This window comes from Bidens hawaiensis, unplaced genomic scaffold (genome assembly GCF_021521415.1).
Source record: "Bidens hawaiensis isolate Kalapana, Puna unplaced genomic scaffold, B.hawaiensis_p1.1 tig00022162_1, whole genome shotgun sequence".
Lineage (NCBI taxonomy): Eukaryota > Viridiplantae > Streptophyta > Magnoliopsida > Asterales > Asteraceae > Bidens > Bidens hawaiensis.
In genome coordinates, this window is record NW_027493436.1 from 210,244 (window position 1) to 233,764 (window position 23,521).

The 23,521-nt window shown below is 33.9% G+C and overlaps 1 protein-coding gene across 1 annotated transcript; it reads right to left on the bottom strand.

Moving 5' to 3' along the window:
- Positions 1-2,018: 2,018 nt before the first annotated feature.
- Positions 2,019-6,672, bottom strand: LOC143564791 (ribose-phosphate pyrophosphokinase 1-like). Its single transcript, XM_077051964.1, has 9 exons — positions 6,484-6,672; positions 4,547-4,720; positions 4,192-4,440; positions 3,964-4,107; positions 3,681-3,848; positions 3,505-3,574; positions 2,701-2,782; positions 2,450-2,609; positions 2,019-2,362 (listed from the first exon to the last, which is right to left on the bottom strand). Exons 1-9 carry the CDS (start codon positions 6,565-6,567, stop codon positions 2,324-2,326), a joined length of 1,170 nt encoding a protein of 389 aa, XP_076908079.1. The 5' UTR covers positions 6,568-6,672; the 3' UTR covers positions 2,019-2,323.
- Positions 6,673-23,521: the final 16,849 nt, after the last annotated feature.

Here is a 23,521-nt window from a genome sequence, read left to right on the forward strand (position 1 = left end):
CATAAAAAAGTTGTTTGCCAAAAAAATAGGGCTAGGGGTTCGAACCTGAGCCCCCCAGTGGCTCAAACCATTAACACCACCACACTAGCCAACTGCTCAGGCTGGTTAGATGATATTAAATCAGAAAAAAAAAACATATAACCAAACAGAAGGAATAACCAGTTCATACATATGAACCCTAGATCAATCAATATGCCAAATCGTTAAGTGATTGGCCGATTGATCGTAGGGCTATTGATCAGTGAAACGCGACGAGTCTAAACATATAACTAATTACCTAATACGATGCAGATTTGATGACAAATTAAAACGATAAACGGACGGCAGGGGAAAATCAAGAACTGATATCAGAAGCTCGTTATAATCTAATTAGTTATGGGGGATAAGTTTGCGACGGGTCTGCGATGCTGGGGACGAGTTTAATTGTATCTTAACAATCTCTAACTGTTGTAATGATAATAAGACATTGTCAGTTCGTTAAAAAAGCCAATACGTATCATCCTTGATTGTTATTACCAAATTAATATGTCGGTAGGGTATCATAATCATAGATCAATTCCCAGATTAGGACGAGAATTAAGCTCCAAGAAACATACACGGGTCTCGGGTTTGTGAAATGGATCGGGTAAACATATTTGGGTTAAGGGTTAATGGGTTATAACATAATAGTTGGCCAGATTTGCAAAAAGGTCCTTCTAGTTTAGATATCGATATAATATTGAGTTAAAGCATAATTTGGGGTTGAAATTGTATATGTTTGAAAGTTGTTTATATAAATTAAATAAATAATTAAACAATAATATTATGACACTTAAATAACTCGATATTTTATTGATAAAATTTCCCGAACATAAAAACGGGTTGGGTAAATGATAAGGATATAATTTTGAAAAAATCCGAGTTGTTACAAGTAGGTCTTCATCTTAGGCATCATATTCATAATTAGCGCATTCATGCTAGTTAGAAGTTTCTGCTTCATATCAAGGATATAATCACTATCGTCAAAACCTTGAAACTTTTTATCTAGGAACTTGTTCTAAAATACCGTAATAAAAGGACGATAGAAGTTTTTCGCTATGTATTTGACAAGTTCCTATAAAACCTATCACTAACGTCATTAGTTTAGATCTAACCAGTTTAATGTATTACTCCTAAAGTTTCACATCAAACTATTGCTAGTTGATGCAAGTTACTTCACATCTAACCAATTTAATGAATCACTTCTACTTGTATGAAATATGGAACGGAGTTCCAAGGAAAAACAACAGAGTTTTTGGGGAATATTGGTGAAGCTCTCCGTTCCTGATTTTCTTGTAGCTGGATCCTCCGGAACCCCAAGAATCCTTAGTTAGAATTAGAATGAGATTCCAATTCAGCACCTTTTGAACCCCTCGAGTGAAATTTTATACAAGAAAATGTGCTAATTTACACGAGCCAAAAAAAAAGATTTTATATGAGCAAGTTACGTTTGTCTCAAACTTGGTTCAAACATTTATAGAAGCCAAGCCAAATTGGCTCTAGTGTTTAAGGAGCTATTTTGACGAGCCAGTCAGCCAGTGAGTTATGAGCAATGACCCGTGTGAATAACCATAGTCTTATATAAGCCAATGGCGCGGTAACGTAGGGGTTGATAAGAGAGTGTGTGTTGGGGGGGGGGGGCACGATGAATGTTAATGGCGACAAAGTACAATGAGGTTTTGCTAGTTGGATCGGATGGTTGCATGTGTTGACTAGAGCGTGTAGTCCCACCATTCTCCTGGTCATAAAGTGATTGTGGTGCTATGATCATTCACCCGACAACTCATCCGTAAGAGAGACGATACAATCATACAACCCTATCGATTTTCAATCAATTTACTAACTAATGTGATAGATCTTGAGAAGAATGGAACATGAACACATATCAAAAGCATCGCGTACCTAGTAATACACCTAAGTTCTACAAACACCCCTCCGACAACTGTTATCCAGTGGTCATCGACGTGTCTAACATATCTTTTAAATATCAATAGGGTGTCAAAGGCACACTTGTACTTTTCTCGTTTATGTTTCAAGAACATAAACCAACGTTAGTAAAAATACTAAGCTGCATCCATAGTTTCGATAAATCAAACTCATGTTCTTATTGATCAATGTTCTGCAAGCTAATCATACGCTCGTCACCATCAGGTTAAAATAAAATGTAAACTACAAAAGCAAGCTATACTCGCATTTGGCAAATCAATTTACACAACAAAACTGTCAACCTGGCAACATTAGTTTTACACAAAACCAGAAATGTCGGTTGAAGTTAGTGACCGCAAACCACTCACATTGCTTCACCTCAGTCAATACCCAAATCAGAAAAGTGCTCGAAAGCTCCCTGCGAAACGCAAAAGTACCAACAAGCATGTTATTATATCCAACAGAAAAAATAAAATGTTATCTTGTTTAAAATTTAAATACTTACAGCATAGTCATCATGAACCCGCCAGATGGCCTCCCCGAGCAGATTTGCAACTGATAAGATAGTCAATTGCGGAAAGCAATTTTGCTCGGACACAGGAATCGAGTTTGTGATTATTACTTCTTGGAAAAGACCACTAGACAATCTTTCAATAGCTGGAGGACTGCATTAAAGAGAAGTTAAAATTTAATTATTTTCCAAGACATTTTTAATACATAAGTAAATACATGAACCGAAGTGTAACTGTAGCAGACCTAAAAACAGCATGTGTGCAGCATGCATAAACTTCCCGTGCACCTTCTTGATGCAACAATGCTGCTCCTTTGGCGATTGTACCTATAATCCAACAATCAAGTAACGTTTAAAAACAAAAAGTAAAGAAATCTTTATGCAGGTGTGTACATAACAATACAAACCCAATTTAAAAATGTAATAATTAGACATCCTGGTAAGGATTAAATTGTCAAGATAACATACATAGCCAAGAGGGAGTTACAAAATGATTCATTTCTGTTCTATACAAATCAACCAGGATTTACACTGTGTATCATCGTTAAAACAAAGGGTGTAAACTAGCTGAGTCGAGCCTTGAGAGTTTACTCACTAGAGATCAACATCGAGCTCAACTCATGAGTAGTTTTTCAAGCTCGAGCTCGGCTCGTTTCTTATTTAATAATTAATTTATACCCATTTATTATAAATATTTATTATATACAATCTTTAACTATAATACTCTTTTTCGGCATAATATATAGTATTTAGTTATCAAACAGCTATTATACAAATATATATATTTAAATATCAAATAAAAAGTATACAAATAATAAAAAAGTTTAAGCTCGTGAGCAAGCTCAAGTTCGTTTATTTAGCAAGCTTATTTTACGCTCGAGCTCGTTAAGATTTGCTTGATTCGAGCTTTTCGTGAGCCGACCTCGAGTAGTAGCTCAAGAGCGACTTGGCTCGTTTACACCCCTACCTAATGTGAGATTTAAAATGCAACAGAAATACATATAGTAAAAATAGTAATAAAACAGAGGCAAGAGAAAGATAGTATTGACCAGCAGTGTCAATCATGTCATCCACCATAACCGCTACTTTACCCTTTACATCACCAATCAAATTCATCACCTACAATGAGGATGATGATTATCAGAAAACATGAAACTGAGCGCATATGAATTTAGATTATATATATATTATACATATTAAAAACAAATACATAAAAAGACCTTACCTCTGCTAAATTATGCCCGTGACGTCGTTTATCAACAATCGCCAACGGTGCGTCCGATAACTTCTTTGCAAAAGCACGAGCTCTAGCGACCCCACCAACATCAGGTGAGACCACAACCAAATCCTCAGCACATATGGTCTTACTGGCGAGGTAATCAAGTATAACCGCCTAAGCAAAAAAAAAAAAAAAAAAAAAAAGAAGTCAGCCTTTAACCATCAAAAATCAATTTTATATTATGTGACACGATCAAATGATTCAAATCTATGTACATTCTTGTTATTACCTGACCATGTATGTGATTAACTGGAATATCAAAATATCCTATCGATTGCCCCGAGTGAAGATCACAAGCAAGAACACGATCTGCACCAGCTTCGGTTATAAGATTTGCAACAAGTTTAGCTGCAATCGATTCCCGCCCTTGAGTCTGAATCATCATTTAAATAATAATACACATATTACAAATTAATTCTATAAAATCAACTATAGCTTTACTTTAACAATGTGTTACCTTGCGGTCTGCTCTTGCATATCCAAAATATGGAATAACTGCAGTAACAGTTTTTGCAGATGCACGTCGACATGCGTCTATCATTACTAAAAGCTCCATTAGATTCTCGTTTGCGGGAGGACATGTTGGTTGCACAATAAATACATCACACCCTCTTACGCTCTCGCGCAGCTGAACATATATCTCACCGTCTGCGAAACGTTTTATCTTCATGTCACCGAGTTCTAGACCCATGTAGGATGCGATTTCCTACCCCACACGAAAGAAATAAAAAAAGCAGGTAACTTGATAAGTAAACACTAAAATAAACATGATTTCAAAAGTTTTGACTTCGACCATTGTCCAAATTTGGTACCTGAGATAGTGTCGGGTTGGCGGTTCCTGAAAGAACGCGAAGTTTGGACCCATCTTTTTGAATGGAATCTCTTTCTAAATCATATGGAGTAATGAGTTTAGGAGATGTTTCTTGGTTGGTGATTAGGGTTTGTAAACCGGGCTTCCCATTTCCCTCAAAATTGACCTTGCAGCTCTGAATAAAAAAAACAATATCAAATATTTTAGAAGGAACAAAAAAAAATGTTAAAATATGGTACACATTTTAAGAAAACTGACACACAGGTAACTACAATTTGGTCTGCGACATAAATGTATGTAATAAAACAATTATACTTCTCTAAAATATATTAACTTTATCAATTTAGTAATTCAATTGTAGAACTGTGAAATTACTTCCACTTAAGTAAACAACCTATACATTTGATCAATTTAGACTGTTATTTCATTTCATAAAATCAACATTTCATAAAACTCATGCCAGTCTTTCTCAACATAATAGTTCTTTTTCAGCATAACTTTGTACTTGTGTACCAAAATATTACAATATATTGTTCATTTTGATATTAAAAGTTATGGGCTAAGAGATTCACAACTTTAAGGTACTATGTTTTTCGAACTTATGAAAGTGCAATGGTTATAGAAGTTGCACATGAGCAACTTGGATTTTAGAAATGTGAAGTTACTTTCAATTTAGAAAACAAGCTACATATTTCAATACAATTTATACAGTAATTTCATTTCACAAAACAAATATTACATTTTAATACTTGTGTCAATCTTTCCTAATTGTTCTTTTGCAACATAACTTTGCATCGGTTCCTTACTAAATATTCTGTAATCATTCTAATAGCTTATATTAAATACCTTTAAACAGCTAAAACACAAAACAATTTGAGTGCCAAAACAAAACATTGTTTTGTTAATTTTTATACTGAAAAGGAAATAAACCAAAAAAATCACAATACTTAAGGTACCATGTTTTTAGAACTCTTATGAAAGTACAGCAGTTACAGAAGTTGTACATGAGAAACTTCAATTCTATATAAATCAAGCTATAACATTTGAGGCAAAAATTGTTCAAAGTCCAACAAGTTTGAGTCTTTCTGAATTTACCAAAATCAGGAATATGTCCAAAAGTACCATTTACAAGGCAAAAAAGGTAAATATCATCACACATACAAATGTCATAATCACTCCATGCACAAATTGACCTAGCCCTACAAATCTTATTCCATTATTTCCGTTCAGTGTCAAAAATATCTGATATCAATTTAAAAAATGCATGTACTGAAAGTACTAAAAATTATTTTTTTTACAACAAAATTTAATTACCTAACAAATTACAAATAATAGATACACACATACACCTAACACAAATAAAGAACAAAACCTGAATCAAACCATGCTTATTAGCAACATATACATGAATCTGCAGACATATATACACACCGACACTAAGGTTGTAAACGAACCGAGTCTGAGCTCAACTAAGCTCGACTCGGATCGTTTCGACTTACGATAACTTGAGCTCCAAGCTTTTTTCTAAAGTTCAAGTTCCGCTCGTTTTGACTTACGATAACTCAAGCTCAGCTTGTTTCAAGCTCTTTTTTCTAAAGCTCAAGCTCGGCTCGTGAGTTGTTTTTTTCAAGCAGGATCTCGACTTGTTTATTATTTATTAATTACTTTTAAACATTTTTTTCAAGACCGAGCTTGGCTCGTTTATTACTTATTAATTAATTCATATAGATTTTTTAATTATTTTTGTATATTTGTAAGAAGCACCTTATTACTTAAGCTCAGGTTTATTTATTTGAGGGTCGATAAGTAAAGGAGCTTTATTTATTTGGTAACAATTAATAGCAATCAAAATAAAATCAACAAAATATGGATAGAAACAACGAATGCACGTGTACTAAAATAATAACAAATGTAAATGAAATGAAGGTGGAAACTCACAATTGAGGGGTTTCTGGTAGGAATAAGGGAACGGAATTTGTTGGGCGTTGAAAGATGACCGGAGGAGAATACAATGGAAGTCATTAGCCAGGTGTTGAGTGTGGCCGGCGGTGGTTAGGGTTTTGCGGCCATCTTTTAATTATTTATTTATGTTGATACGGACGGTGGTGGAAGTCTGTAACCAAAAATAAATACTATAGGTTTGAACGTAATCGTGCTTTTATTTTTATTTTTTTGTTTGTTTATGCTTTTTAGAAGGCCATTTTTACCAAACCTATCTCAAGTTTTATATTAATATAATTTAGACTTTTTCTTGTTTCTTTTGTCATTTACATTATCATTTATTATTATTATTATTTTTATAAAAGCATTCCTTTTCTATTTTTATTTAATAATTTTTTTCTATTTATCCTTAATCTATATTTAGTAGCCTTTAATAAAAACATATTTTTTCTTACTTAAAAACAGTTTTTTTCTTATCTAAAAAACGTTGTTTTTCTTGTTTTATAAAAATGTTTTTTTTCCACACTTGTTTTAAACTTTGGAGAGCGTTTTTTTAAGTTAAGAGATTGTTTACATTCTTTTATAAAAAAATCATATTAATTTTTGTAAATAAAAAGGTTATAACATACAACTTGATAAAAAAATTTTTAACTCTTTTCTCATGTAATATTAGTCTCATGTATCCAAACCTAACCAAAAAAATTAAATTGTTTTGAATATATTTTATAAAAAAACTAGCTAGAGAAAACATACAAAACTTTTTAATACATGTAAAAAAATAAACAAACTTTTAATAAGATCTTAAATAAATAAAATAATAAAATCAATGACAAAAATATATAAAAAAACTGTAAAACAAAAATAAAAACTTAATAGTTTTTTATTTGATATTTTGAGAGAAATATAAAATAAAATAAAAGGAACTAACATGTCAATTATAAATGTTAAGGGGGAATGAAAGTTCAGGGGGGTGTATGGATAGCAAGGGAGGGGGGTACGTTTAGCCTGACCCTTTTTAAAAAGTGATACGGAATAATAATTAAGAAAAGCACAAGGGTGGAGGGAGTGAGGGGGACGGGTACTAGGGTTTTTAAATGAACCAGGTTGAACGGGATATGGACTTGCACATACTTGGTTTGATTCGTAAGTGAGTTGAACCGTGCGGATTAATATTAAAGAAATGAGTGCATTCAACCATTTTTTTTGGTACGAGGAACTTATCATGAATCCATTGATTTCTGCCGCTTCCGTTATTGCTGCTGGATTGGCTGTAGGGCTTGCTTCTATTGGACCTGGAGTTGGTCAAGGTACTGCTGCGGGTCAAGCTGTAGAAGGTATCGCGAGACAGCCCGAGGCGGAAGGAAAAATACGAGGTACTTTATTGCTTAGTCTAGCTTTTATGGAAGCTTTAACAATTTATGGCCTGGTTGTAGCATTAGCACTTTTATTTGCTAATCCTTTTGTTTAATATTATAAATATGAAAAATTTTTCTTTTTCATATTTTATTGCCCTGGACTTGTGCTTTGTTTTTTCGAATTATATAAAGATTTCATTCCTAGAATTACTTATTCATTGAGAAAATAACCCACGGGAAGGGCTGATTTGCAGATGAGGAATTAGCATACCAACTCGCTTTCATCCTTCCCGTTCGTGTTCGTAGGCCTTTTTTTAGTTTTTAAGAGGGGGTGGGACCAAGGAGGTAATTCATGATTTCTAAATCGAATAGATTTTTGATTCGATTTAGAAAGTAGGAAACTATAACTATATATATATAAATAGGACAAAGTAATACAAAAAGAACTCTGTTCTATTTTTTAGTCTATCTATACGAGGAGATCATATGAAAAATGTAACCGATTCTTTCGTTTCTTTGGGCCACTGGCCATCCGCCGGGAGTTTCGGGTTTAATACCGATATTTTAGCAACAAATCTAATAAATCTAAGTGTAGTGCTTGGGGTCTTGATCTTTTTTGGAAAGGGAGTGTGTGCGAGTTGTTTATTTCAAGAATAGGCTGGATCCAACCAGATGTACTTTTTCTGTTATAACTAGGAAAGTGATATCTAAGAAAGAAGAGTGCATGATCTCACGAATTACTTCTGAATCAATTCAGAAATCATATGTAAGAACTATAGCATTTCGTAATTTATTGGAAAATCCACTTTGATTCTCTATCAACCAATAATGTGGGACCATTAACATGGTTAAAGCTAAACTGTTTGAAGTCCAGACGCAGCATGATATTCTTTCTACCACTATGTTAAGATAGAGATGGTTTCAAAATAAATATTTTATCAATATAAAACACTCATATCGATAAAATGATTTGAACTACTTATTGGGGTTTTTTAGCCAATGCTGAATCGATGACCTATTTATTGTGTATAAAGTAAGGAAAACTTCTTGGATTAAAAAAAGTAAACAACTTTGTGTTCCCGAGTTTCATTTAAGGAGAGAAAAGAAAGGGAGGAGAATTGAAAGAGAAAGAAGGAGAGTGGAAGAAAAATGTGTTACTTCAATTCATGTTCCTGAGTTGAATTAAAATGAAAGGAAAGGAAAGGAAAGAAAATTTAGGAGCTAATAGATAGTTAATGTTATACACACATTTTCTCTCATAATCTTTACAATTTGGAAGGATGAGTATGGACTTAAATTTTCTAGCCTTTTCTCTCCCTTCCCCTCCCCTCCACTCCTTAAAATATCTCTGGAAAATGATTCATTTACATTTTCTTCTCATTTCCTTCCCCTCCCCTCTTTAAATGAGACTCAGGAACACTGCTTGAACTTGATTTGGTTTGAAATAGAGCAACTTGGTTTTGCTTGATTTTGTACAAAGTTTAATTTCTAAAACTCCAAAATATCATTAATTCACATAAAATTTATATAATAAACGAGTAAAGTGCTATTTTCGTCCTTGTGGTTTGGCAAATTATGCGAATTTAGTCCAAAAAGTTTATTTTTTGCATATGGACCATCCACGTTTTCCAATTCTTGCCAATTACATCTAAATCACTAACCTCGTTAAATTTAATCGTTAAGTTAGGGATAGACATGTCTTTTCACTCTTTTTTTTATTATAATACTTATTTCAGTGAATTGCGGTTTTCTTCCTTTTGGTTTGTCTAAATCTGCGGTTTTAGTCCAATAGTTTCAAGTTTGCAATTTTCGTCATTGTAGTTTTATTTCACTTGCAATTAAACCCGAGATTATTAACCTTGTTTAGCCTGGCCGTTAACCAATCTGAGTGCCCATCACGTGACAACCAATTTTTTCGTTTTGTCCCCAAATATACCTTCGTCCTAATTCGCAAGCCCCCTCACGTGAGGGGTTGTGGTGTATTTTGAGAAAAAGGAAAAAAACGAATGAACAAAACTACCCCTCACGTGAAGGGCACACTGATGGGTTTAACGATCATACTTAACGAGATTAGTGAATTCGGGTTTAATTGCAAGTGAAATGAAATCATATGGAAGAAAAATGCACATTTGAAATTACTGGACTAAATCGCAGATTTGGACAAACCAAAGGGACGAAAACCACAGTTAACTGAAATAAGTATTATAATAAAAAAAAAGAGTGAATTGACATGTCTACCCCTGACTTAATGATTAAATTTAATAAGGTTAGTGATTTGGATGGAATTGGCAAGAACTAGGAAACATGGATGGTCCATATGTAATAAACTTTTTTGTAAGGCCCCGTTACCGGTGCCTCACATTTGGGCGTTCGATTTAATCATCAACATAGTTCTAATCATCAGAGTTAATAAAAACATACGCGGAATAAAAAAGAACATTCATAAAACATTACATTAATCCCTAACTTGTCTTAAAATAAACCTCTTGTCTTTCAAAATATCATAATATTATACATAAATGCCTCGAGTTTTCCGATGCCAGCCTCTTATTCAATGCCACGTGTTCCCCTCAAGCGAGCTGCCTCATCTTACTCACCTGCGTGCATACTAAAAGTCAGCTATGCTGAGTGAGTTCTAGTTAATCACATAACATACATTACATACATACTTACATACTTTCATTCATACTTTCATACTTCTTTCATAGTATATATATATACTTACCTTCATACTTTATTCAAATAGCTACTTTACATATTTTTATTCTGCCTCGGATATTATTAGGGTCCGGTCCCTTTTTCTGCCTTGGATATTATTAGGGTCCAGTCCCTTTTCTGCCTCGAGATTATTAAAGGGCTCAGTCCCTTTTCTGCCTTGGATATTATTAGGGTCCAGTCCCTTTTCTACCTTTCTATCTTTTGCATTCATTCATATCATACATACATATCATTTACATAACATCATAACTTGACAGTACGTGCAATATCTGAAGACTGTTCACGTACCGACAAGCAATCATTCATACATTATATATAGCATTCATATTCATAACTATAACTTGACAGTACGTGTAATATCCGAAGATCGTTAACGTACCGTCAAGCAATCATTCATACCGTTCACATATATCACATAGGGCATACACTTATCACTTAGGATAAGTGTATTAACAAATCACATCGAGTATGCACATAGCCCCGAAAACATAACAAGGAATGGGGCTAGAAACTCACCTGAATGCGGTTACGTCTTCCGTTAATGGTTATCCTATTCTTGAGCTGTGCGCGACTAACTGTTTAATAAAATGCAATATTAAATACCGCTCTAGTCATTCTCATTGCTACTTAATTAGGCTTACGCGTCTAAGCCGGTTTTATTTCATTGAATCTTTATCCGGTTAGTTAATCGTTACTCGTTAACCTTTAAAGGTATCTTCATAAATTATCAAAGTCCAAGGGGTATTATGTAATCATATCATTCTTTTCTAAGTTCAGGGACCATTATGTAATTCTGCCAAACTTCTAGTTCGTTATACAGCCCTTAACGAATGGGGTTTTTAACGAATGAACCCATTCGTTATAACGAACTGACTATAATAACGAACTGGTCCTTGTAACGAACTGGACCTTAACGAATTACCTCTAGTTCGTTATTCCTTCATAACGAGCTATTTCTAATTCGTCATTTCGGCTTAACGAAAGGGCATAACGAACTACTCGATAATTCGTTATGTCTCCGTTAACGAAACAGGGTTAGTTCGTCCGTTCCCGCTAACGAACTAGGATTAGGTCAGAACATTCCCTGACAAGACCTTAACCTCGTATCACACTCTCCGGCGCCGCCTTTCCGGCGCCGCCGTGCCGGAAAATCGCATCTTACCCCATTTACCCGTTTTTCATTCCAAACAACTTATTTATGTTAAAGTTTACATCTTTCTCATATAATAGGGTCCGATTTACTATCCTACCATGTTTCAAGCAAAACTGACTTCGTTTACCCGTCCTTTTCACAAACCGAACATTACTCGTTTTACCCGAAACGAACCAACTAACCCGTTTATTATCAAGTTTATTACTTTATCAATAATCATGACCCGATCTATCATCCTACCAATTTTCATGTAAATCCGATCATGAAAACTAAGCCTTTTTAACAAAAACGTACATTTGAGGTTTTTGTATGAAATCACTCGAGATGCTCAAAACCATATCAAACAAACTCTGATTTGAGTGATTCAAGCGGCCACGGAACCGTCTTGTCCCGATCTACAAACCCAACAGCTCACCTTCACCGAAAATAGCTGTTACAGTCTCCGGAAAAGCTAAACAGTCGCCGGAATCTTCATTTTTTAGCTGCTGTGGTTTTACTGATAAAGATCGGACTTCTCGACCTCTGATCGAAGATCTTTTCAGTGGAAAACTTCATTTATATGTCAGGAATACTCGATTAAAATTTGAGACCGATCCGACGGCTATATCTCTGGGATTATTTGTGTCTTTGTGGGTATTTTTCTCAAAAACGGGAATTGGGTTAAGTGTGTGTTTTGATGTTGTAGGCTATGGTGTGTAGATGTATGAAAATGGAAAGGATTGGGGTTTTAAGGGGTATTTATACTCCCTTAAGCCCATGGACCTTAGGCCAATCTTTCCTTTTTGGTCCATAATTAATTCCATCTATTTAGCCTACTTATCCTTCCATCTTTATTATTTTATTTCTCTACTAACTTAAGTAAACTTTTCCATCTTAAATAAATAATGTATTAATTATTTATTCTTAGAAATTTCGGGATGTTACAAGTCTACCCTCCTTATAAGAGGTTTCATCCTCGAAACCTGCTTAGTCCTTGTAAAAGGAATACTTCCTATATTCGCATTCTTTCTTGAACCGGCTTAGCTTCCTAACTTACCGATTCATCCTTTGTCCCACATTCATCGAGTGATGTTAATTAGTTTTAGCTTTCTAGGTAGCTTGTTCATGAAGTCCTTGATGATACGTTTCCTTATTTAGACATTGCTAGTGTATATCACTTCCACAAGTATGGTCTCATTCCTTGTCCTTTAAATTAGCACTAAATGACCATTTCGTCCAATTACAACCTGTAGCAAATATACTGCTTTGCAATACGTTCAAAACATATTAATTCCAAAAAAAAAGGAAACCTTTCTAGTTTCTCCTTAAGGGTTACTTCTTAAAATCCCTTTGTCTATTCCTTGAAAGAGAACACTTCTTGCAATTCTTGAGCGCATCCATTGCATAACTTGTCGGAGAACTCCTTAAGTAACCACTTAAACTTTCTTTCATTCTCAGCTCTGTATCAACACGTAGGGTTCATGAGTTATAGCTGTCTAGGGTAGCTTGATCATGAAGTCCATGATGATACATCTTCCTTTTCTAAACTAATCAAGTCTCACGTTGTCCTATGAATCCATTGTTGTTTGTTGTTGCATATCAGGCTACCCGATCTATCGTAACCAACTACCTTAACCGACTTCCTTTACGGTATGCCTTGATCTTTGTTTATAATACCTTTCTATCCTTTCCGTTCAAGAGGACTTCCCTTCCATGATCACGTGATTATCAATTACACACAAATCATTTGTGTCAAGACTCAATTCATGTAGACATAAGTCTAAACCATATCTACGCTTTCCTCGCATGTCTTTCCACCTTTTGTCCCTGGTTTCTAGCATCCCCTTGCGGTGTGACTGTCGGCTCCACATTCGTAACACTTGGGGTTGTTCTTATCTGTGTAGGCAAAGTATCATGTCTATCCACAGCTGTCACATACCATGGACTCATCTTCATTTGACTGCTACTTAAGCGTTTCACTTCTATTAGTATATGCCTTCATTATAACTGACATCTAGACTTACGAACTTCATCTAGGATTTGGCCTCGAAAATATCCATGACGTGGAATCCTCAGGCGACCAAATCTGGTCTTCACATCATAAGTATTATCTTTCAACTCTCGGTGTAACTAGAGAATTCATTTATTTTTCGTCTTGCTCTCATCCTTTATAACTTTTAACTGTACCTCGTGGATCTCGCTCATGCAATCCGATGTACTACTAATTTATACGACTTAATTGTCGTGATAACCTCTCCACCTTTACGACTTAGCGCGTCAGTGACCTCGTTAGCCTCTCCGGGATAATACTTGTTTTCACAATCATAATCCTTTTCAACCTTGCCCATCTTCTTACCTCGTACTCCGTTCCTTCTGCTTGAAGAGGTATCCATGTATCAAGGGTACACCTTGAAAACCTAGCATACAATTACTCTTTCGACAGCGTCTCCAACACTTCTCTCAAGTGTTCAGCATGATCAGACTCATTCCTTGAATATTTCAAGATTATCATCAACAAAAGCAATGTCGGATTTGCCCACGTTCAGATGACACTCCCCATCAGCTCACCTTCACCCGAAACAGCTGCTACAGTAGCCGGAAAAGCTAAATAGTCGCCGGAATCTTCATTTTTGAGCTGTTGTGGTTTTACTGATAAAAATCAGACTTCCCGACCTCTGATCGAAGATCTTTTTGGTGGAAAACTTCATTTATATGTCAGGAATACTCGGTTAAAATTTGAGACCGATCCGAAGGCTAGATCTCCGGGAATATTTGTGTCTTTGTGGGTGTTTTTCTCAAAAACGGGAATTGGGTTAAGTGTGTGTTTTGATGATGTAGGCTATGGTGTGTAGATGTATGAAAATGGAAAATATTAGGGTTTTAAGGGGTATTTATACTTACTTAAGCCCATGGACCTTAGGCCCATCTTTCCTTTTTGGTCCATAATTAATTCCATCTAATTAGCCTACTTTTCCTTCCATCTTTATTATTTTATTTCTCTACTAACTTAAGTAAACTTTTCCATCTTAAATAAATAATGTATTAATTATTTATTCTTAGAAATTTCGGGATGTTACATTTTTGGACTAAATTTGTATTATTTGCATTTACTCAAATAAAACTTATAAATAAAAAATAATTCGAGCAAAGTGAATCGAATCGATCCAAAATAAGCGAGCCTTTGCTTGTGCTAGGCTTGTTTTTAAACCGAACCGAGCCGAAATCGAACGAGGATTTTTTAAGCAATTTTTGAATTTTCTATTATAATAAATACCCCAATTTTCTATTTTCCTATTTAAATCTCCATCTCTTCCAATTTTTACACACAATATTCTACAACATTTTTTTCATTCTCTTCAAATTTAAACAAATTTTACATGGGCAACAAAATCCTCAACCAAATCCCCAACATATTGTGTCACGAAGATGGAGCCGTGAAGAAGAAGTAGCGTTAACTAAGGCTTGGGTCTATGTGTTTAGAAGATATGGACCCGTGCAGCAACAAACGTTGGGTTTTTTGCCACGAGTTTGGAATTATTTTGTTTCGGGTGGAGGATTAACTGATCGTACACAACACCAAGTGTGTTCGAAACGACGACATATATTCGGACAAATTATCGTTCGTGATAGAGAAAAGTTTGAACGTATAACAAAAGTCAAAGACCGATGGAATTGTGAATAGTATTTGTATCTATGTTTTATTTAATAAAATATTGTTTAATTATTATGTGTTTTTAAATTTGTAATGTATGTATTTTTTTCTATTTTTGAGTTTTTAAATTATAATTTTTGAGTTATTTTAAATTAAAAAAAATAAAATTGTTTAGTGTAGTTTGGGTGCATCATTGCTAGCCCTTAGGGTAGTCCAAAGTAGTTGATGCAAACGTACACCCTAAGCAAATAAATCATGGGTGACCACTCCCTCCACCCTAAACAAACAGACAATTTGGTTTGACTGTAATCGTGCATTCCATTGGGTATGGAGCATTTAAAAGCTTCAATCTTTTAAAAAAAAGTTCATACTAAATAAATAAATTTTGTTTGTTTGAAGGCGCTTGAAGCTTTTAGGTTATGAAAAAATGCTCCATATTGAAACGCTCAAAGTAAAAAGCGTTCTAAAAAATCTACAAGCGTTTAGGTTTATGATTACCTAAATAACCTTACAAACTATATATTATTCTATCCTGCATGTGTATATCTCACCTACCTTCACCATTCTTATCAATTATCAATCCAAACGTACATGCTTTTAATATTGCACCCACATATCCATGCCCGGCGCAATGCGCCGATTCAACCACTAGTTCTATTCGTTTCTGCAAGCTAGGTTTCGTGATCCAAAAGTAGTGAAATTAAAGGTATGAATTCAGATATTCTATTATTACTTTTTTATGAATTTTTCTCAACACAAAATCAGCTCTGTCATTTTTTACTGCTCGTTATTAACATGGCAAACACATATTTCTTGTTTATCCCTTCATTTTGGCTATAAAAGGGACTCCCATGAACGCAATCCTTCATCCCCAACTATCCAAAATCATTCCATAATACCTTAGATCATTTTCAAATCTATTTAGATAGTATCTGTAACAACTCGGATTTTTAAATTATTATTTTGGTAACCGTTACTCAACCCTCTTTTATGTTCGGGTTATTTTATCAAATAAAAATACTGCATTTATCGAGTTAAATTAATTGTTATAATAATATTTTTAATTATTTATTTAATATACATTTTAACTTTCAAGTTATAACAATTTCAACCCTAAACATATACTTTGAACTCAAGTTGATTCCACCTCTATAACTCAAGGACCTTTCTGCAAATTTTGATTATTTTAAACCAATAACCTGTTTACCCGTATCCAGCATCCAAACCCACAACCCGTTTACCCAATCGTTATTCTTGGATCACAATTTTCTCGTAAACATGGAAATTGATCGATGCCTAATGTATTACATACCAAATCTACCTTACCGACACTAAGAATTAGGAAATTAGATCATATTTGTTTCGTATTGATTATAATTCATATTTTCCAAGCCGTCATTCCCTAATTCTAGATATCCTATTCATAGATTACCATAACTTAATTAAACCCTCCTGTACCATCCTTACTGTGTCATCTACAAGACCCCTATAATCAATTTGATTATCACAACCTCTGGTTAGCTGTTCGTGATCATGTTTTTGACGTCAGGTTTGGTTCGCAATGCACCATCAATCCATCATCTTCCTATGTAATTAGTTATATGGTTTTGATCGTCGCGTCTTCCTCATCATTAACCATAAGGTTAATCGGCCAAACAATCTACGTTTTGGCCGATTGGATTGTTAGGGTTCATATGATTTGTTTTGGCTTCTGTCTGTTGGATATAATAGATGTTTCTAGTTCTTAACCAACTGACACACCCAGCTCAATTGGCTAGGTGTGTGTTATGGTTGAGCCAGCCATTGGTGCGGGTTTGAGTCCCGGCCAAGGTAATTTTGGTTTTTATTTTTGTTTTTAATGGTTTAGTGGATCTAGAAGGTTTTATTAATTTAATATAGCTAATATTAAATATTAAATAAACGTTATTCTATTAAAACCGACATATAAACCGATCATTTTTCTGAACTTTGGTTAAACGCTATATATATATATATATATTTATAAATATGTATGTATATGTAATAGATTATTAAAGGTTTTAAGATTTAAAAAGAAATTTAATTTAATATAGATATTTAAAACTTATCGTTAATTCACGTATTAAAAATATAGTTCAAGTTTTTATAAAATATCATATTTTATATAAATATTATTATTTATTATTTATTATTTGTCATCTATTATTTACAATATTTATTTAAAAAGAAATCTTTGCTAATAGTAAAAATATACATAAATACATAAAACGTATTTTTAGTTTAAAATACTCATTTAAAGAATCTCTTTATATAATGTTTCCAAAAATTTTATAAATATTTATTGAAGTATTTTTATATAATTAAATCATATTATTTATGATAAACCTTTGTTAAATAAAAGTGATTATAAAACTTATAATAAATTAAAGTAATATATAACTTTCGCAAGAACTCACTCGATAATTAAGTCCCAAACCTCTATTTAGTTTAGATACGTTGTTGAATTCATATTTACTTCTCGCAATTATTGTAACTTAGGATATCGGCAGTAATTCCCGAAGAGCTTGATCTACCTACTTTTTCTTAACGAATCTTTATCTCTTGCTTATTGCTAAAGTAAGTAATCACTCCCCTTTTTACTTATTTTAAATATTTTGGGGACATATGCGTATTTACAGTATTTATTTATTATTTAATATTCAAAACCGCAACTGTTTAATCCTTGTGTGTATATTAGTTTATGCCTAACTTGCTATTTGCTAACTTGCTTTATTTTAATACATTTCGGAAAGATCCAACATATTCACGTTATAGTATGATCATACGACCGTCGTAGTGGTCAGCGTCCATTCCCATGACAATGGTTTCACCGACAACCCATCTTGGTAACCAATGCCCGACGCATGGCAATATTTTAGCCCTTTCTTTATTATTTGTTTGATTTGTGTATGTGTTATGACTTAACTGTTTATCTCATAGGAACAATTTGCGTCTTTCTTTATTTATTATATATTATTATTATTATAGTGTCTTAAACTGGTGTTTTACTCACTCAACATGTGTTGTTGACAAACATTTCTATTTTATACGCATATGCAGGTTATTGTTTGAACTAGTTGCACGACTTGGTGACGACTTAGTGAAGATTTTAAGTTAGAAGAATTATAATCAAGACTTAGATTTGTATTCATTGTTTGTTTAATGAGTTGTACTTTGTATTTGAATTTATTTGAATATTTAATTAAATTAAATAGATACTGTCACCTTTAAATTTTGCATGATAGTACCTTGAGAGTTGTGAGCAATCAGCTCACGGCCTGGCATTTCCGCCTTAGGTTGGGGTGTGACAGTATCCTTGGTTTTCTTGGTGTTTTGACTAGCTTCATCATGAAGAAAGCTTTGTTCTTTATCTAGATGATGTTGTATCATAAGGAGGCTCTGTAGAGATACTTATATCATCCTCCAGTCACATCCATACATCATTTAAACCTTGTTCGTGCATCATTTTGAAGATTTGTTCACCATAAAGAAAGTTGTGAGCTTGGTGTTTTAGTGTAAATATAAGCAAAAAAAGGTGGTACAGCCATATAGAAGTACTAATCAAGTGTTTCCATAAGTGTTAGAAGTATTACAAGCTGTTACTAGGCTATGTGATAATTCAAAAGCAAGCTAAGCATGTTTAGCAACTCGTTTAAGATCGTTTATTACATTTAAGCGAATATCCGAGCTATTATCGATCAAATCTTCATCAAAATAGTTTGCAAAAGTATCATAAGTCTCTTCAAGCATGTATAAGATCTTAGAACACATGAAAGGATATTGGAATCATGTTAAAATTTTTTTTAACCTTAATGGGCCAAAACAGAGGATTAGACGGGCCGTTTAATCATGTGACGGCCCATCTCATCCGAACTTTTGATACGAGTCAAAACTCAATTTGTGATGCCCGGTCTTTTTAAAAGAGGTTTGAAACGATAAAACCATGCCAATATGGTCTATAGCTGGATCAAGAGATACGATCCAGGTATTTATGTAAACTTATTTTATTATAGGTTAACATGACTCATTCACGAAGGTTTTCATACGAACCATCGACGGTCTATGTGAATATGTTAAACCTTTACAGACAATCAAAACAGATTTATATTCTATAATATGAACGAGTTGTCTCTCTTAAAGAACTAGTCAAACGTTTACATGAGATTACGTGATCTCTATAAACGTTAAAACACGAAATAGAATATAAAAGCAACTCAGACCAATTACACATGTGTCTAGATCCAAACATAATTAACCTGTAAGGCCCCGCTACTGGTGCCTCACATTTGGACGTTGGATCTACTCATAAACACAGTTTTAAATATCAGAGTTAATTAAAATCTTTCGCGGTAAGTAATAAAACTTAAATCATTCGTTACAAACATCCATATTTTGTCTTTTAAAACATAACTTAAAATAATAAAACATCATAACAAAATCTTCAATTAACTATATTTTAACGAAAAATATAGATTTTGTTATGATGTTTTATTACTATATTTTAAGTTATGTTTTAAAAGACAAAATATGGATGCTTGTAACGAATTATTTAAGTTTTATTATTTTCCGCGAAAGATTTTAATTAACTCTGATATTTAGAACTGTGTTTATGAGTAAATCAAACTTCCAAATGTGAGGCACCGGTAACGGGGCTTTACATAACCCCAACACATATGCTAATGTCAGTCATAACCAATTCTCCAATGGGCTATATGGCTTGGAGAACCCATGAATTGTGTGTGTATGGCAGTGGTATGAATCCCAAAATAACAGACGTTTCGGGTGAGTTTGTATAGAAATATATTTGTATTGTAACAATAATTTAAAAGATTTTAAAGTCAAACGTTTCACCAACATACCGCTGACGTATCTTTCCCTCACATTTCAGGTAACTAAGTTATGATGCATATACAAGGATTATGAGTCAAAGATGGAGTTAGATATCCACTACATAAAGATGGCTCAATTTTAATTATTAAAATCCATTAAAATCCTTGTAAAATAAGAAATATAAATTTTTGTAAACACGTACTCGGGTGTTTAATCCCAATTGATTTTGAACGTAAATTAATATTTTGTAACAAAAAATCTTCCGTTAAAATAAACTTGCAAAATCTGGTATATTTACAAAATAGGTACCAACGGGTGTCACATTTCTAGGCCCTAAGTCGGGTTGTGACATGGTGGTATCAGAGCCATCGGTTTCAACGAATTACGTACTTGACTAAAATATCTAGGCGTTAACCTATTCCTAATCTAACTACGCATAGATGTCTGATCACAAATAGTTACTTTAGCTAAGAAAAAATAAGTGTATTTACCACTTGGAAAAGGAAAAGGTGTATAGGAACGTTACAATTTCTGATTGTCTTGTTAAGTGACGAGGATTCACTTCAAGAAACAATGGAGGAGGATTCTTATTCAAACGACGTTAGTTTTGAAACCCCACCAACACCAGTCATTCCAAATTTGAACACAAGCTAAGTAGGGGCTGAGTAGGAATATCCAACTCATTATGACATTTCAAGTTCCCAACAACTCAAGATCCCTACCTTTCCAATACTTATGGTGATGATACGTCCATAAATCCCCATTACTTAGGAACAATAGGCTGCAGTCAGGAATATCCAACTCATTATGAAATTTCAGCTGCCAGAATAGCTAAAACTCTGCTCAAGATAGAACAGAAAGATTAAATAAAAGAAAAGGTAAATGGAAAAGGGAAAGATTGTTGGATGCAATTCGTTAGAAGTAGACATTAAGAATCTTAACAGTTAGTATAGTTGTAGTAATTTTAAAGCACAAAACTCTCAAGGTAATTCTTCTTGTAAATTTCGAAACGAGAGAAACACCAACAATGAGGTTAAGGAAATTCCAGGCCAATATGTGGATGGAACCAAAAGATGATTAATGAAGCTATGACTCCAATTCTTGACGCATTCAAGAATACCTATGCGAGTCAAAGAAAATCAAAAGAAGCATAAGTAAGTCTGTTCATTCAGGATGGAATGAAAGTTATAACAGCTCTACGACTGATTGTAACTTAAGAGACGAAACTCGGAAGAAATTTTTTACATACTCGCCAGACGAAATAGGAATAGATAGTAGATAAAACGAGAACCAAGCATCGACCCTGCACTTAGACCAAAACCAATAGCAATTCGAAACTCCAAGGTGTAACCCAACATTATCAAATATTGAATCGGGCCTCAGTTAGTGTTGAAGGCCAAATATGAGGGTCATAAACCTTGTATCAATTGAAATAGGAAGCATTCACAGAACTTGTATTACAAAAGTTTTGTCCCGTGCATGAAACGACTGATGTATATAAAATTATACATCTTTTTAGCATCACATAATCTATAAAAACTGCAACTTCTACCAAATAATATAGTTCAAATGGCTACTTATCATGTTAAAATGTATTTTCAGGTAAACCCAAGCCTCAAACGAATAAACGAACGAAAGCCAAAGAAAAATCAAAGAAAACCCAAGAAAACAACAAAACACGCCCCCATGCCTCATGGAACACGCCCCCATGCTTTCCTGTGCAAGTATAGACAAAATATTGGACAGCTAGATACAGGGCCGTGTCTCAGAAGACATGGGGCCGTGGTCACCTTTCAGAAAAGAAAAAAGAAAATATAACAAGACACCAAAAACACGGGGCCGTGTCTCATGAAGCACGCCTTTATGGCGAGTCATCATGTACGATCTGACAGAGCATTAAATGCGAGTGGACAGATGGACACGGGGGCGTGCCTCATGGAGCATGAGGTCGTGCCTGACCTTACAGACTGCCTATAAATAGCGGAACATGTTGCATTCAACAAGTGTGCTTGAAGAAAACATTCTATATAGGTTTCACTTATAAAAACACCCACATTACACTCATATTGAAGATTTTATGGAGAGTTTGAAGGCTTGGAGGTCACAATTAACATCATCCATCATCATCATCATCATCATCATCATTGAAGAGGGAAGATTCATCCACATTTGGTTAGATTGTTCTAGTTTGATCATGTGTTTGTTATCTACATCTCTTTTAATGCTGATAACTATGCTCATTATGAGCTAAAACTCCATCTACCATCTAATTTCTATGAAGAAGCTTTGTTTTGTTTGATGATTATATTAAATATGTGATTTATTTTAGTAAAGTACATGTTACTTTGCAACTATCCTTTGATGAAAAATGTTTTATTACTTTAACGTAACAAATAAAAGTTGATGATTAACAATCATTCAGGATTCTTATAAAACATGGATCCTTATATTGTACATAAAAATGATGAGATATAAGCTGTGATCTATTTCTCTAGTTTTGGTAATTCTGAAATAACATTGTTAACACGATTGCTTATGTTATCATGCTAGTTAAAGAATTCATATGTCAAAGAAATGTGTAATTATAACTAATATAATACTAAATATATATATTTCTCATGTATATTATATTTAATATTTATTTAGTTTTTGTTCGTTTTTAGTCAAGATTTGTATACTACTAGCATCATTGTGTTTTGTAGGTTCCAGGAGTTGATTGTGGTCGAAAAGGGCGAAAAACGAGTCAAAATCGGCAAAACGAGAAGCCGGAACGCATCAGGAAATGAACCGGTCGGACCGGCCGGTAAAACCGGCCCCATATTCATAGCGCCGCGTCGCACGATCATGGGAGCCATTCATGGCCGTGTAGCACCTAGACCTCAATTTTCCAGAAAGTTTTCTATATTTTTCAGTTTTGGGCCCTGTTTCAGTATATAAACATTCTAACTTGAGATTCTTTTCGCTATGAATTTTATGCTTTAAGTAGATTGTTGAGTTTGATTTAATTGATGCGTATGATTACTTGGTTTTATTTGCTTAGGTTTATTGTTTCACATTACCCTTGTTGATTGTTTCATAGGATATGGTTTTGTTAGGTCATTTACTGTGTGTTCTTGACTAGTTTATGATGCATTAAAATGATAGAAACAATAAAACTAATTAAATAGATAAAAGTGAGCTGCTAGCCTAGAAAGTTGTAAGGTGATAGGTTATTGATAGATCTTTGTTGGTCAGGATTGCTAGATTTAGTTCTTTGTAAGGAGTACGTCTAGGTTTTATTGTCAGCTTAGTCTATTAAGTCAATTGAGCCTGCTTTGCTATCTTTAATTT